Source organism: Cyrtonyx montezumae, unplaced genomic scaffold (assembly GCF_038088225.1).
Source record: "Cyrtonyx montezumae isolate F1298 unplaced genomic scaffold, pur_monq_1.0 scaffold_0, whole genome shotgun sequence".
In the NCBI taxonomy this organism is placed as follows: Eukaryota; Metazoa; Chordata; class Aves; order Galliformes; family Odontophoridae; genus Cyrtonyx; species Cyrtonyx montezumae.
Genome location: NW_027071824.1, coordinates 16,387,266 through 16,405,006, shown reverse-complemented (window position 1 = coordinate 16,405,006; position 17,741 = coordinate 16,387,266). Strand labels below are relative to the sequence as shown.

The window sequence follows — 17,741 nt, the reverse complement described above, 5'->3', positions numbered from 1 at the left end:
ATCTAAGAAGAGCATCAGTGTCACTTTCCAGGTCGAGAAAGTTGTCTGAAATCATGCAAACACAGGAGGAAGGAGCTCTGTACTTTATGCTAAAATACAGGGTCCAAACTGCTGAGGGGAGTAATGGAATCATAAGGTGATAAGAATGGATGAGCTGGGAGCTGTTTGGATGCTGGAAAAAGAAGCATGGTCTATGTCTGTCAATGGGATGTTCTGGGATTCAGGGTGTTGGACAGAGCTACAGGTTTATTATGGCTGGTTGGTAAAGGAACTGTGCATTCAGCTCTGGAAAGAATGAAGTCTCTTGAAATCCTCTTGCATTTATGGGCATGTGGCTAAAATGCAGAATTCACTGGCTGTCTTCTAAAATAAGTCATTGAACCACAGGTGACTGCAGCACGGCCTGACTAAGGATTAGGGTTTTGAGCTCCCATACAGAGGAGAGTGTGTGCTGGAGCTGTGTAGGTCTCTATCTCATGCTCTGCACTGATGGTAGCAGCCAAAAAGTGGCCAAATTAAATAATACCATGCCACCAAAATTGTATGCAGCTGAGAGATGCACCCAAGGTGGCTGAGACCTGCTCTCATAGCCAGGACTGAGGAGGAGACACCTACGTTCCATGTACCGGATGATGCGGGCAGCCATATCGCCAGCCCCAAAGCTGGTGATAGGTGTCAAGCGAACTTCGTAGCTCTGAGGCACTTTCAGGTTGGGCAGGATGTGCTCCAGCAACAGGCCTTTCTCCATTTTCTGTACAGGAATGAAGGTTTGGATGCTGTTTCGCTGAGCCAGCTGCATGAAAAGAGAACCCACAATGTCAAGAAAACCCTGAAATTAGAAACCAGAGAGATCCTATTCACTATCTAACACCTTGCTTTTTCCCTTCCTATATAGGCAAGTATGCCTGGTTTGTCAGTGAGATCATCATGCAGAGTTGGCTAAAAATTCCCTATCACAGAACAGTGATCAAGACCCTGAGCTTTCACTGAAGGAAAACTGTCAGGTCCTCCTTATTAGGGGTCCAACCTGAAATGTGCACCTGGAGCAACTCCATGTCAAGACCAATGGCTCCAAGATGGGAGAAATAAACCTGATTCACCCGCATCAGTGCACCAAAGCCCTGTGCTCATTGCAGCATGGCATTTTGCCAAGATACCCTAGAGTTCACAATCACTGCTGCAGAATTCATTTACCATCTATATCCTGTAGCATTTCATTTGGTGCCTTGGTGGAACTTACCTGCTGCCATGCTTCCTCAGCACCCTTTCATGGGATCTGCTCTTGAAGCCTAGCCATTACTGCCTCTTCAGACCAGGGCAAGGTGCCTTGCTTAAGTTAGTGATCCTCTGCAGTCACCCCTTGGCTCCCTTTTTCTCTAAAGCCCACTGAGGATGTGAACCATACTATCTGAATCATATCAGCTGAACAGTTTCATACACTAAGGCAGCAGGGAAGTTTCATGAAAACGATGGGAAAAATATCGTTGTCAAAATCGCCACCACTAAAAATGATGAATTACGTGTCAGTGAAACTTCACTGCCACAGTCATGCTTGCTTGGCAGGGGAAGGACAAGAACAAGGATTATACTGTAAAGATACAACCTCCTGCCTGTTGCTGTGCAGTGTCTGGATCCCTGTGGCAAGGTTTGGTCCTGATATGTTATTGGGGATGCTGTTCCTGGCAATAAGGCCTTTGACAGAGGTTTCTATGGCCCCACGTTCACTGTCCCAGACACCAAACTCACCTTGATACATTCTCTAGGCTGACAAGTTTCACTGCAAAGAAAATTCTCCTGATAGCTCAGTGATCATCATGAATTCTGCAGTTGCAGAACTGAAACAAGGATGCAGGGGGAAGGTTTGCAGCAAATCCATCAGTGTGGAAATTGTGGGGCAAGAGCACAAACTGAGGGTATGGCAGGAGCAGAGGCCAGCAGAAAGGTGAGGCAAAGGAGGGATGTGGGCAGAGCACCCGAGCAAAACAAGCACATGCAACCCCTCTGCTCACCTCCTACCCTAGCATACACAACTCTGAATTCCAGCTGAGAAGCTATGGTTGCCAGTGCCAGAGCCCCATTCTTTTCCAACATGGCCACGACCCACCTCCTCAACTGAGCAGATCTACCCACAGGTTGCATGGAGCTCCCACACAAAGGGCAGGGCTGGGCCAGACCCCTCCATGGTACTGTGCAGGGTCCCTTGCAGAGCTGTGGCTGTATGCTGTTTTCACAGTAAACAAATAGATGTGCTGCCTTAAAAGGATCAGGGTGCAACTTGCTTGAGGAACTGGCGACCTCTGTGCCTCCAGTGCCTTCTCCTATTCCTGTGCCTCCCAGAGAGCAGCCCCCCATGGGCAGGATGAGGGCAGTAACTCTAGGAATAAAGCACGCTTGGCACTGGTGTGCTGTCAGGTTCCCTTTGCATAAACACCACTCCATCTGCATGCATGGATGCATGCAAGCTGGGTGCAGGTCCGACTGGCATGCCTACCAGCATCACTCAGCCCTTCCATCTGCCAGTCTGCAGCATCACTTTTCTGCCAAGAGTGGAACCAGATCCAGGTGGCAGTAATGTCACTGAGGATCATTAGCACCAGACCACCATTTATTGGAAAGGAGAGGAGGAGGCACAAGCCAGAAGCAGGGGGCTGGGGGTGGCATGGCTCCTGGCATGAGGCTTTTTGTGGAAGTACAGCTTGATCAGGGTGCTGGTGGCAGCTCCTCCTCACAGGCTGTCTCAGAGCTTGGGTGATGGGAAGGCAGCCAGCAAATAGGAGGGGGTCAGGAGCCATTTCCATTGTCTAGACATAACCTTTAGAAGAGAAACAAAATGGAGAATCGAAGAGAAGCCTGAAGGTGAGGTCCAGACAGTGCAAATTCCACCTCAGCTGGGATCTGTGTGGAATTTGGGTATCTAAAGCCTCTGGGAACAATGTGAAATTATGGATTCTCCCACATCACCTAAGCCAGGACAAGAAACCAGCTTCCAGTCCAGACTGCAAAACTCCTGATGCCCCTGTCAAACCTATCCACAGGGGCACGTGGCTTTAAGCAAATAAATATTGGCTACCACCTCTGTTTGTCTATACATCAGAAAAGAACAGCACCTATGTCCCGTGGATCACAACTGTCCTGCTTCTAGGTTAAACTTCTATCAGTAGGCAATAGGCAAGGCTGGACATTATTCAATAATTCATAATTATTCCAATTATGCTGGACATAATTCCTCTTGCACCATAGGAGAAAAGTTTTGGGAAGGCAGAGGGACAGAGAAAACAGAATGGAGTTCAGCACAGTTTAGAAGGTGTGACACCAATGCAATGGCCTGGCTCCAGCTGGCTGCTCACCTTGTGAGTGCACAGCTACTGTGGGCTTGTAGCAATGAGTACAGGTCCAGCAGACAGCAAAATTAGAGCCAAGGTCTGGCTCTACCTCTCCCTCCCCAAGCATCCTTTGCTTCCCCAGCTGCCAGCAGCAGCTTTGTGCAGAGCTGCATGCATCAGTCCAGCAGGAACTCATTTTTAAATTCTTGCTCCAGTCTCCTACTAATGCCTTTTTTGTTCTTCTCCCACGCTACCCTGGCATCTTCTTCCCTCCACCTCCTCCTGATCATGGGTATGGTGTGGTCCTCCAGCGTAACTCTGCTGCGGTGAAGTTTCTAAAGCAGAGGCAGGCACAGAGGACAGTGAAACACTGGCCACCTTATTTGATTTGCTGAAGCCTCTGTGGAGGATCTCAGGTACTGAGCTCATTTATCACCAGGCTCAGGATGCCGCCAGTGGGGCCAGAACAAGAGCACAGAGCAATGCGCAGCCTCATTTCTGCCTTCACCTCCTTCCATCTCAAATAACGACAGGGAGAGAATGGGAATAGAAAAAAGACAAACAAACACACTATTTCTACCAGCTGGCTGTGGATATCACACAGGATGCAGAGGTGGGAATGCTCTTGCAGATTGGTTTTTCTAGAAACAGCCTACTAAGGACAAAATCACCCCAGGTGGCATGTATATATCCACACGCACAGTAGGCAAGCTGTCTCTTTTTTGTCTGTCACTTGTAAGCAATATTAGCAATTGAGAGAGAGAGCACACATACTTACATGTGTACTTAGCCATGAAGTTTCCCAGTGTTGCAAACTGGGTCTGCCCTTTCTCATTTCTCACCCTCACACCCTGCTGGCAGGTCTTGTCCACCCAGTCCCACAACTTATCATGTAATCTGGTTTGTGGTCCACCCGGAGAGCTTGTGCCAGTGTGACCAGGCTCAACTGGTGCATGGCCCAGGAAGATAGACTCAGAGAGAAGAGCCACACTACCTTTCACCACATTTTGTTCCCAGCTGGGATGCTATCTCTCCAAAAAGGACCACTGTGTGACATCACCATGTCTCTTTTTGTTTATCAGAATAAAAAGGGATGCTGTTTGCAGAGTGAATTATGTTGAAGCCAGGTGTGTATAAGCTATCAGGTATAATAAAGCCAAAGCCTATTAACAAACGCATCTGTCAATAGTTACTGTTGCAGTGCTGCACAGCAACCCTCACAAGGGATTCAGAGGAGCATGATAACCCATGTGTGCTGGGACTCAGTGTGACCTGAGCAGCCATGCACACGCTCTCACAACCAGCTGCACACTGCACGGCTACATGCTTAAGGGAGAAAGAGAAATCAGAATGAAAACCTGTTTCAGCACTGAGCCCTGGGGAATCATTGCAAACACCAGCTAGGAAAACATACATTAAAGTCCCACACATTCCCCAGCAAGCAAAGGAACTGCTCAGTGGGTATCCTGCTTCCCAGCACTGCTGTTCACTCCTGCTGCTCTCTCCCCTTATTTGTCCCACTTCTTCAACAACTTTTCTGCTCAGCGCCAAGCATTAGCTCTGCTCTCCAGCATCTTCTCTAAAAATTCCTTCTACATGCACTTGCTCTGTCCCTCTCCCTTTTTTACTCTGCCTCACTCCAATTGCAGCCAAGCCACCTGGTTAATCTTCTGGCATAGATATGTCCCAGTTTAACATGGTCTAGTGGTCAGGTGAAGGTGACAGCAGTAGAAGGGCACTTTTCCTCTGACAGGTAATACTACTTAGGACATGAAAGAACTTTCCATTTTTATCAATTCAGACTATTTGCCGGGAGTCTTGAGCATGTTATATAGCACTGTCCTAGGGGGCTGCAGACATCATCTCATGTTGAATTTCCCCTGTGGCTGAGACTGCCATGAATGAAACCAATCTAAATGCAGCTAAGATAGAGATACTCCCTTCCAAAAAAAGACCATTTCTTGCAGGGACCAGGACCTCAATAGGAACAATCACACCACTGCCCTCAATATGAAACAATTGGCAGCATCTATGGCCTTAAACTGGTGACAGTCATGAAAGATGTACCCAAGCACCCCATCCTTGGGACTGGAAAGTGCTGAGCTTTTTTATGGCACTGGTGGCAAATTATGGAATGAACATGAGGCCCTGCAACGCAAATCACCTCACTAATGTAGCAGACATGTCTTGCCCTCAATTTTTGCACCAACTGCACTTCCAAAGCTCCAGAATCCCTTGAAGAGATGTAACTTCCAAGAGTTTAGATGCCACGAACTTCTCGAGATTTTGAAAAAAGAAGACAGAAGAAGAAAGGAGAGGAGGGGACAGAAGAGATGACAGGATTTATGATCACAGTGTCAAAGACAGCAAATTACCCAAGACCCAACCGACAGGGGGTTGGCAAGTGCCCCCTCCCCTTGAAATGAGCGGAAGTCAGGCTGGGGCACCAAGCAGAGTTGCCTCCACACAGGGCTTACACTCTCACTCTTCCTGGTACTAGGATTGAGCTGTTCACACTGCTTGCGGCCTTGCTAAGGTTTCTCAGGTATTTAATCCTCTACTTGCTGCTGTTGAAGAATGAGAGTCCAGAAGATGACTGAAAATAAGATATGATTCCTTGGGAAAAGAGAAATTAAAAAATGCTCCAAAAGAGAGGCAAGAGGAAGGTGGGGATACGGAATTTTAAGAACCACTCCTGAACATATGAAGCTACAGTATTTCCCAGTGACCTTGCCCCATCCTCTTTCTTGTACACAGCAGTGGACTGAGATTCTAGTCCTTGATTTCACCCTGGGTCCACAGGACAGAGCAGAGGAAGATAAGTTTTTCTTTGATGTTGCACTTGGACTGCACAGATTTGATTCCTGCTCTCTGTATTTCGGGAGACACCTCTGCACACTGGCAACAACCTGCTATCTAAGGAGAAAGCACGACTGCCTCCAGGGATAAAGCAGGGGCGGTACAGCTTTGCCTCACAGAGCCCAGACCCTTGACACTGCAGGGGCTATTTCTGCTCATTTGTTTTATGAATGCACCATATACGTCTTAGAAGTCATTCCCATTTGGCCTGCTCCTCCCGCTGGACAGCTGTTCTGGAACCTAACCACCCTAATGTTCTCATTTCCAGCCTGAATTTATTTACAAGCAGCTTGCACCCACTTGATCTTGTGCCAGTATTATCCTTTAACTTTTCCCTCCCTGCTGCTTGACCCCCCATTGTTTTTATAGACAGCAATCATGTTCCTTTCAGCCTTTGCTTTGCAAGGCTAAACAAGCTGAGCACTCTGTGCCTCCTCTTCTAACACTCTCACCTTCCCTATGTATTTCATAATCCTTTCCTGCGTGATCTCACTTGTTAGAGTAGGCATATAGGATGCAGCAGGTCCTCTCCACCTCCTCTGGCAGTACCTCAGACTTCACCAAGAGTACATTTGCTTTCTCACACCTACCTCTTATCAGCAGCTCCCTGCAGTCAACTCTTTCACCCACATCATGCCTCCAATCCTGTCATTTCCCACGTATATATATGCTATAAGCTTTCCTAGCTTATAGCAGATTCCTCTGTCAGCACTCTCCACTTGTATTGCTGCATTTCATCCCACTTGACCCACTGAAGTCATTTTCAGCCCTCAGGATCTTCTTTACAATATCCAAATCCTTCACTGTGATGGCACTGCCTTCTCAATTCAGCAGCACACCCATAGAATCATTAAGTTTGGAAAAGACCTCAAAGATCACCTGGTCCAACCCCAGCCCATGCCACCATGCCCACTGACCGTGTCTGTCAGTGGCACATCCACATGGCTTTTGAACACCCCCAGGGGCTGTGACTCCACAACCTCCCTGGGCAGACCCTTCCAACACTTCACCACTCTTTCTGAGAAGAATCCTCCTGACAGGGGATTCTGATCTGACCATAGGGTATTAGCCTCAGTGAAGGTGCCTCCTCACTCAGCAGTGTAGCTACTATCTGTAAAAGCCGTTTGGGTAAGCTTTGGGTAGCAGAGAAATTTGCTTTGGATATGAAGACAGACAGTAGTTGAGACATTTCTCTGTAATTTCTCATCAGACATCCTGTGCCTGTCACGTTGGATTGCAACAGGTTCCTGGGTTTATGCTTTATCACCACCTTGAATAGAAATGATGTCAAGCCTTAACAGCATCAATTAAAGCGCTAGGTGGATTCATTTCCTTTGCTTTGTTTGATGACCATTGCTTATTAGGGGTTTTCAGAGCAAATAATCATATCGGAAACATAAAATTGTCATCTGCCAGAGAAGCAGACCAGCGAACTGAAATTCATGCCTACGTTGTCCATCAATCAAGCACGCTTGTTCAGATCCTGAGGCTAAGCAAGCATGAGTCGCCAAAGCAAATCCATTATTCAGTCTAAATGAAGAGTCCTGAAAGGTTTTCCTCCTGAATTGTTCTTACGAGGAGCCCTTTTCAGGCTGAGGCACCCCCATCTCTAAAGAGAGAAGCAACTGTGACCTTCAGTAGCTACAGAGGACAGCTGGAGCCAGGAGAGCACCTCTCTCTCTCTCTCTCTCTCTCTCTCTCTCTCGCACACACACACATGCAATCAGCTGCCCATCCTCATTAGGTACAGAGAGCAGCAGTTTACAGCTTCCTAGAGAAACCAAATTGGTGCTGTCATGAATTACTGTAAGTGCTTGTTCCACACTCTTCAATAATGTCTTTCATTAGGGGCTGATCAGAAAGCAATATGTATTTTATTAGCATATGTTCCCCAGTCTAAGAAGAGATCTAATCTTCATTCTGTCAGGGAGACAGTCAAGCAAAAGCCTTATCTGAGGCACAGCATGACTGGCAACTTCATGATCCATGGCTTAGTAGTACACACTGCAATGCTGCACATCCTGAGGAAGAAGCACCCAGGAGTGCAGAAGGAAAGGAGTGAAACAGAACCTGAATTTGGTGATGAGTGGAAAGGAAGGGAGAGCCACGTACTCCCCAGCCTGTGCAAGGAGTCTGTGTTGGTGTCACGGTGGCTAGTATTGAGTTAGATGGGTTACATGTATACCTAGCTTTGCTTGTTATCTCTCTCCTACTGTTTCACAACCATACCTTAAATCTTGAAGGCATATGAATCCTTCTTTTTAGAAAAGGAGCTCTACACTGCTGCTGCAAGATCCTAGCTGTACTCTTCTGTGCACTGCAGAGCATAGGATTACCTCTTTGTCCTGTCTGCATGATGTGCATAAAGTCAGTGAAGGACAAGATTCCTCATATTGCTTCCTCCTTCCCAGAGCAATGGTTCCCATGACTTTTGAGCCTCACGTATGAAAACTGGCACTACTCAGAACCTTCCTGGATCCTATCTTCTACCCTCCCTCACCTCAGTGAGTGCATGTGCCTCTTCCCAGCTCCCTGAACTGGATCCAACCTTCAGCAAGACATGACAGTGCACCATCCCGCACCATTCTGGCTCAAGAAGAAAATGCAGGTCAGCTCTGCACAGCCCAACTTTTCCAGCTTCAGTTTGACTGAGCTCTGAGTCATTTTGTCTACAATATGGTTGAAACTTACTAAATGAGACTGTGCCACCAACAGGAATTGTCACCTTCCAGGCCCTTTTCCGCAGGCTTCTTTTAGACTCTGGCAGAGTATGCAGTTAGGGCATTTAATCTTAAAACAACAGTTGATAAAGGATGAGGATATCCCTTACTGGAATTCCTTACTTTGTGTGGGACTCTGGACTTCCCAATCTGGTCTACATAGTGAAGGTACAAGTATCATCCAAGAGTCTAAGGGCCACCTCTGACTCCACCACACTTGCAGTCCTACTTCTAATAAAGAAGGGGCAGACAGGTCAGCATGTACAGGGAGAGCCATAAAATCCTTCCTGTTTCTCCATGTTGCCTGTGCTAGGAGCAAGACTACACAGGCTTCATTCCTTCATGAAACACAGTCAAAACATCTTCCTAGTGCCTACTCCTATCCCTCTGTTACCAGCTACAGAAGAGACTGTGCCTTCCTTCTAAATCCTTCCTCCTTCATACACTTTCAACATGTTCTAGGAAGCAAGAGCAAGGGAAACAAAACCAAAAAAGGAAACAGAAACAAAAGAATGAAGAGGAGGAAAATAGAGAGGGGGGAAAGGAAGGGGAAGAAGATTCACAAAGAAAAGCAGTAGAGGGAACTTGGATCTGACTACTGAAAACAACAGATGAGCAGAGTAAATGGCAGGAAGCTACATCACAGCCTATCGATACAGAGTCTCAGAAAGACTCAATAACTGACATGTACCCCTTGAAGCCACTGGAGGAGTATGGATAAGAGATGTGCATAAAGAACTCACTTTTATCTTTGAGACCTGGCAAGCATTTTTCATCCTGTGCTCAGCTTTGTAAAACACAAGCCAACAGCCTGCTGGATACGAACAAGCACAAGGGTGTGAAAACAACATCTCAAGCCTGCAGGGCTGATATGAGGGGTATATTGGTCGGGGGGAATGTGATTATCTCTTCTCTCACATTCTCCTTACTCTGAATGAGCACTGAACAGTGGTGTTAGGAGCTAGAGATAGATGAGATTTTCTTACTAGATGTGCTTTAAAAGCATATGAGCCTTTCTAGCAAGACTATTTGTACAGCTCTTCTCAGGCACTGTGACTACTCCAAGCACAGCTAAGAGTGAGAAAACTGTTATAATTATTCCCTTGTACCAGAAAAGCTAAACAAAATCATGCTTTTTCTCTTGCTCAGTCAAATGCCTGAATTGCATTAGGAGCAGTGTTCATGAAAATTGAATGTTAAGGTGCAGTCTCATCTGCACTGCACCTTCTAAAGAGTGAACCACATTGTAATGCTTTCAGCTACCCTGTTTTGGGCAGGTTACTTTATAGATAATCAGAGAAGATAAATGGCAGCAAGAGACTGAAGCATGATTAACCTGCCACTGCTCATATTGCTAATTTTCTCAATTAACTGATTGCAAATGATATCTGGACCAAGGATAAACAGCTCAAGAAAACCACGAATCATACTGAGAAGGGATGTGTGAATGCAGTAAGACAGAGTTAGTCAGGCTAATTCATTAGTCAGGCATCGTTTGCTAAGATCCTCTAGGCTAAGGGAAGTCTCAGTAACAGAACTGAAAGATATTAGGCGGACCTAAGGGAAACTTCATCCTACTGTCCATTGCTTTGGGCAATTCCACTGAACTCAGCTGACCCATCTGTGCTAGTTATACCCTCCAGGAACCACTCAGATCTTTGGCTGTCAGAGCAAGCAACACTCATGGCCAGGCAGACACCTCCACCTGCAGTGAGCAAGGGTCAGGAGAAAATCTGCCTCATTTGCACTGGGAGGAAACTCTGCTGTTGCTGACTTGGTCAATAAAGAATACATACAAGAAATGAGAAAAAAGGCTCTCTGGTTCCCACCCCCACCAAACATCCACCTGGTCTGCAGTCTTCTCTCCAGCACAGGTAAAGAGGATCTTGCTTCAGCAGTTGGCCTCGTGGACACACTATCCCCCCACACTGTATTGCTGGGGACAAAGAGAGAGTTGGCTCAATCTGCTGTCAGCTTCAGGGATGGATGCTGTGTCCCATTTTCAGGCAGGAGGGTGCACAGCTGAGGCATGATACTGCCCTCTCTGCTCCCAAATGCCTGTGGTACCATTACTGCTTTACCCCCTAAGCCCCTCCCAACAATCTAATTAAGCTTCAAGCAGAGCTTGTCCATCAAATGCTACTGATCAACTTTCACCAGCACATGGCTGTCACTCAATCCCACCACACGTCCCAAAACTCTCCCTGTCACAGCCTGTAAAGGCAGCATCACCTCTCCCTCCCCTTGATTTCCCTGGCTTTGCATGCTGATGGCTGTTTGATCCATCTGCTAAAGACACCTCCCAGACACACTCTTTCTGTATCCTTTTCCACTCCCCTCAGAGCTGAGTTCTGCACAGCATCATACACGCCACTAGCATAACTGAAGGCAACTGACATGAGAGCACGCATGCAATCTGCCTATTCCCCCTGCCTGAACAAAAGTTGAAAAAAGCCTGCATCAGTAGGGGAGAGAGGAGAGTTAGAGCCTCCTCCTGCTATAGAGGACAGCTCAGCAGGTAGGTGGAATTGTGCTGATTTGACTTTGTCCCATATGACAGCAGTCTGTGATCAGACATCAAACTGGCAGCCGGGGCAGGCAAAAAGAAAAGAGGACTACAGAAGCTTTCCAGCGGGCATGACTTATAAGCCATCCCACAATAGAAGGTCTGCTTTGAAATTCAGTCCTGGGCAAACACTGCAAGGCCAAGTCACTGCAGTTCACGGTCCTAACACCAGCGAGATGGGACCAGCACAACCCATATCGAGTGACATGAACAGAAAAGGGATGTGCTGCATGTCCCACCCCACAAGTCTTTTGATCCATGCAGCATCTCACAAGCAGCCAGGGGCACCATCTGCTGCATCACGGGAAGGCACACTCCTCTCCCTCAGGCTGAGACAGTCATGCTGTAGCAGAGAGGAAGAAAGGAAAAGGGGCTCACACATCTCTTTTCCATGTGCCCTGAGCATGCCCATGGACTGCAAGCCCTTCTCATCCTCCAGGTAACACCAGGTAAGTGCTGCACAGCTCACGATTTATCCAGAGTACTATGGGAGCCTTCCCAGTTCACAAACCACAATTCCATCCCTTAATCTTATCTTTCAGAATGAAAAGGAATCACAAGGACCTTCCGAGGAGCTATTTAAGTTCAGCTGTCCTGAAACCTCAGTGCATCACCTCTGATCAATCCCTCAACTGAAAACTCCTCCTTAGCACTAGTAGGGGGGACACAAAGGACAGGCCATGAAGAGCATGGGAGCGTAGGGCACAATAGGCCTTGGGATGAGGGCTGTGAGCACAGACTTATCTGCAACCCCATCTTCCATCGTTACCGTGGTAATGGCAGTGTTGCCCAGACAGCATGCAGTCCCTGGGAGCTGGTAAACGCTAGCCCATTTGTTTGTAAAATGAGTTCAGTCACTCCTGTCTGCCTTATGCAGAGCTTCCCTCTTCTGTAGCCCTCAGGCAACCCCCTGAGGTGCTGACTGCTCTATCTCTCAAGCAGCTTCACCTGAAGCCACGGCTGCATCAGCAGAAGATGAGGTTTTTCATTCCCCTCCGCAGCACAGGGCTGGGCTGCTGCAAGAGTGACATCTGCCATCTTCAGAACCTTTCCTGATGTGGGGCTTATAATGCAGATAAAGCAATTCTGTATGCATCTGTCTTGATGCTATAGTTTTCTACAGGCACTGGATACTGCTGAAGATGGGAGGAGTCAGCCTCTTGGTTCGGCCCCACATGGATGCTCTTGCCACTCATGAGCACAAGGCCGGGAGGACGACTTTGCTCTGGAAGCATGTTCTGCCCTAACTGCACACACCAGTAGTTTATAAGATCACAGTGTTGCTTGCATGCACTGGAAGATGCATCTAGGTTCATTAGGTTGGATTCTGCACGTGCCAAGGGCCATGCATGTGGGTTCATCAAGCTGTGGTGGTACACGAAGAAAGCAAGACAGTGGTGTGGGCTAAGTATTCTGATTTCGATATATGTAGAAGAATATGGCCAAGCATATGACTCACTTCTCTGTTCTAAGTCACGCCATCCCTGCTTGGAGCATGAGGACACCCTGCCCCACTCCATGAGGCCCTGGAGACGTGTGCAGCTTTATGTGTGCTCCTCTCAAGAGTACAGTAAACAAATAACTCAGAGGCAGAAAGGAAGTGACATGGATCCACAGACTATGGGCCTCAGTGTAAAACCTCTCCCACTGGGCTGCGATGGCCATCAGCAGAGTTATCCTTCTGCTCTAATCACAATCATTAAATCCCTGCTAAAGTCCCTGTCCTATGTGTGCCCAAACAGCTCTGTTATCTGCCACCTCCCTGCACGGTGAGCTGGCTCCCCACGGCCGTGGCTCTCATTAATGCCGCTCTGGCTGGTTGATGAGGCAAGTGGCAGCCGGCTCTGCAGCCCAGATGAGGTTTGTAGACAGCAGGGGATGTTTATCCAGCATGGGGGGCATGAAAGTACAAACAAAGAGAGGCCACACAATTACTCAGGCATCGCACAGGGCCACTCTCATTAAAGACAGTCTCCCTGACAGGAATTAATCTGAAATGACAACTCAGTGAGCTAATTTAGCAATTGGGTCTGGGGCTTGGCCCAGTGCAAATCTCTGGACCCTGTCTGCCAGGTGGGGCTGGGTCTGCTCTGCTGGGGGGAAGGCAGGAAGGCGTGAAGCTGGGCCTTCCCTGCCTGAGTCTGAGTACCAGACGGCACAGAGGCAACAGCAGCCTCGAGTCTCCTTGAGGGGTACAACAAAGATTAAACTCCCCTTCTGCACCAATACTTTCTCCTTCCTCTTTCTCCTGCAGCCTCAGGTCACAGATGGGTTCCAACTCATTACGTGCACAGTAATTCTGCTGCTATCCCCTGCAACCACCAGCCCAGCTCAGATCTTTCCTCCAGGATGCGACCTGCTTGCAATATTAGATGGCTTCTCATTTCTCTTTAATGTTAGAGCAGAGCACTGGGAGGGGATAAAATACACAGAGAGAAATAAGCAACTTAAAAGGCTTTTTATTTTTTAAGCAAAGATCTGGTTTGGGGATGCTGCTTTGAATCCCCAAGCAATGAAAAATACTTTCAGTTGAAGCACAGTGCCTCAGTGCCTTTCTATGCTACGAGAGCATGCAGAAGAGAAAAGCTGACCAAGTGAACACCTTGAAGCCTGCTGGATCTGCCCACAACCAAATGATCTAAGGCTGAAAACTCATTAAGATCACCACCTCACACTGAGATAAGGTGGCTGGCATTTAGGTCAGCTGCCTTAGAGCAAGAAAGAAAAAACCTCCCAGCCCTCCAGAACAGACATCTGTGAGTCTCCCACTAAAGTCTTCCCCACTGAATTTGCACTCAGTGCAATGCTGCTGCCTAGCCCACCTGGCCGACACACTCCAGGAAATAACAGTCTGTTTGCAAAGACAAAGGCTTTATAAAAAACTTGCTCCACAATGCTATTGTATGTGCTTTGCCTGGGTCAGTGGCTCCAAGCTGTCAGGCTGTTTTATTGGGTTTTAATTTAAGGTTAATTCTTATTCTCCTGGAACTGGTACGTCTGCTGTGCTATTCAGCCTCTGCTGTAGGGCCGGAAACAATCAGCTCCTATGGAAATGCACCTGCCTGTCTTGCTGGGAGCCCATGCATTGCTTAGGAAAACAAATTCCCCCAGCCTGCTTGCAATCTCCCCAGGAATACCCAACCAGCCCTTGGAAGCCACTGAAGAGGAAGAACTGGAAGGGTCACAGCAACAGCCAATTAATAAGCAACACTTTCACCCTCACCCAGCCCCATTTTCAGCAGCTGAAGCAAGTAAATTGGATTCAAGAGTTCCCAGATGCTTTGAAAAGCATCCTTCTATTTAGGAATCTTCACATTACATATGCTAAGAGCTCTTGAAGCAGACTGGGGAAACAAGAGGAAAACCAGCAAAGCATGTCGCAACCAATGAGCATCCCAGCTGGCTGCCCTTTGGACTTCAGCTAAACAAGAGCTAAAAATTCTCCCAGACAGCCCCTCACCACCCAGCAGGCACCGAGGTGGTGTGCTGTCCTGCTCACATTTGTCCTTATGATGCTGAAGAGCCTTCAGCCCTGGAGGCGGGGGAGCTCCTAGGGCTGGAAGAAGTGGGCTGATTGCCTGAGTAAGCTCTCATCTGTTCGATGCTGGCAATAAATCAATCATGACTGGCCACATGTAAGGCCTGTTGTTGTTTTTTTTTTTAATCTGAGGAGAATATACCACTTCAACAGCAGCTCTCTAGGAGGACTATTGTGCCACCTTAACTAAAGTCTGGAAGCCAGTGCATCCTGTGAGGAGGGTGCCCAGGCAACCAGTAGCTCCTCATTCAGGCAGACAAATCCCCTTTCTTAAGAGCTCTTCAGACGCCAACACTTTTAAGCTTTTGAGCTTTTTACAGTTATATTCAGTAACAACACCATGTTCTGCAGTTTCACAATTGATCAGCAGGACACAAAGCTCAGCTCACACCTCCCAGTATGGAGAACATGTGACAAAGGAGCAAATCCTGCAGGACATGGAAGAGGGTGACAGTGCAGGGGAAAGAGCAGGAGGACCCACAAGAGCACTTGAAGCGTGAGGGAGATGGCATAAGGAAAACACCAGGGAGACAGCAGCACAGCAGCACTCCAGGAAGTGAGGGAGGAAATGATCCTCTGCGGCATGGAAAGGAAGAGAGCTCAGTGAAACCTCAGCATAGCACATGGAGGTATGGAGACCTCATCATGTGATGCAAGAGGCTTCGCAGGAGGAGGGCCAGGCAATACTGGGAACATCCTTTCCAGGCTTTCCTGTTTGTGCTAGACAGATGGGAACAACACTCCCCTGCTGCCTCCTTGCCTTGTCATTCATTATTCAGACCCAGACTACCAAGATGGGACCTGTAGAGATTTCTAAGAGCCTGATCATACATCACATTGGACTACAACAGGGTCATGGTACAATACTCCAAAACACACCTCTCACTAGTCAATACCACATAGTGATGCCATACAAGAAACACTAGCAGCAGTAACAAATGGGATATGAACAAAACCAGAAGGTTACGCTTTCACAGGCAGTCAGCTTCCTTTATGTTAGAACTTAAAGTAGAAATTTGGCTTTTCTTTCACTTAAACCCTTTTGCTAGGAGTGCAATGAGGACAAGAACCAAGATTACTTTTAGGCACTGTGCAAAAGGGAAAAAACACGACATCACTGGAGAAAGATAAAAATCACATATTAGTTTGTTGAGTTGCAGTGCTGGTAATAGCAAAACTTGGCTAACAGGGAAGGGGTACTGTGACAAACTGCTTTCATTATTAGAGGCTCCCCTGCGTCCTGTATTATTATTAAGCACTGTCAATGCGCTCTGCACTGTATGAGGAACAAACAAAGGCTGTCCCACCCCAGAGAGCTCACAGCAAAAAGAGATATAAAACTAAAGCCTACTGTGCAGAACTACAGGAGAGAGAAGCTTGCATCTTTTAAATTATTTTATCTGCTATCTGCAGTAAACAAACTTCTTACAAAACGCATTTGCTTCCAAGCTACCACTGAGTGGCAAGAACCATCAATTTTAAGCATCCCCCATTTTAAAAATGTGTTGAACACAGGCACTTTGCTGAGCTTGGATGAAAGTATCTTACAATCCTTATTGGTTAATGTGCTCTTTAAAAACATCAAACTCTTCCCTATCCCTCTCCAACCAGCACCCTCTTCAGCTTTCCCTCAGTTCTCCTCTCAGCCCACTCTCCATACTCTGGTGTGATTTCTCTTCAGATTCAGCACTTCTCTTTCCCTGCAGACTTTATGTAGTCCCAATAGCTTCATTACTGTGACAGTATGAAAGCCCTTTTGCAACACAAACAGACACTGACTTTCCTGCAGTTCCTTCCTGGAGAGCTCTTCAGCTTATTCTGTTATTTCATGAGTGTTGAGGGTAGAAGCCTACTTGCTTGAATCTTTGGCCTATGAAATCTCTAAAACCTACTAATGACTGTGGACCTTTGTTCATATTAACTTCCCTCCAGAACATTGAGCACTAGCAATCTGACAGGAGACAGCAATGCTCTCAAAGCTCCCCGCTGTACCCAACACCTAATTTAATGAACACCGAGCTGTGTACTCAGCCCATGTATCTGATTCAGCTGGGAAGGCACAAGACCAACTACAGCTCTTAATCAGCAGGGAGACACTGATGTAACTGCCCTCAAGGTCCTCTCCTCAAAATCATGCACCAGGGGAGCAGACCTTACCTGCCTGACTTCCAGGCGATATTTGAGGATAGGATCCACAGCATCAGGTTCCTTCTGCGTCCACTGCAAGATGTAAGAGTAATTCTTGGATTGCTTCTGGCTCAGAGTGGGGTTTGGAGTGTCATAGTAAAACTCTGGACTGTAAGCTTTTGCTGAAGGGAAAAAAAAGAAAAAGAAAAGGGAGGAAAGTAAAGGTGGGATGGAGGGGAATATAAATTACAAAGATATCTGGCAAGAGTGGAAGAGCTCTGCTCACCCAACTTACCATCTGCCTTTGTCATGAGAGATTCCTTCAATATTCCAGCTGTTGTTGCACTGACATGTCAAACAGTTCATGGCATCTTTTTCTGTGGACTGCTTCTGCTTTCACAGCTTAACCTACTGGGAGGGTTCACAGACCTGCAGCACCCGTGGGGCACAACTGACACAAGAAAAGGTGGAAACAGCTTTGGTTCTCCAGCTGGAACCAGCTCTAATCTTTTGTGCCTTGATTTTTGTAGCTTAGATTTGAGGTAACTTTAAACTGGCATTTCTCCTGTTTCATCTGCAGCTTTATAGAGATCCTGCTAACAATCCCT

The 17,741-nt window shown here is 47.2% G+C and overlaps 1 protein-coding gene across 1 annotated transcript in view; it reads right to left on the bottom strand.

Annotated features, from left to right (window-relative positions):
- The window catches only part of MDGA1 (MAM domain containing glycosylphosphatidylinositol anchor 1), a 124,360-nt gene that overhangs the window by 24,625 nt on the left and 81,994 nt on the right, over positions 1-17,741 (bottom strand). The window contains exons 10-11 of the mRNA XM_065736267.1: positions 17,164-17,315; positions 616-793 (exon numbers count right to left, since the gene is read on the bottom strand). Of these exons, the coding sequence (XP_065592339.1) occupies positions 616-793; positions 17,164-17,315 (330 nt within the window). The remainder of the gene's footprint in view (positions 1-615; positions 794-17,163; positions 17,316-17,741) is intronic.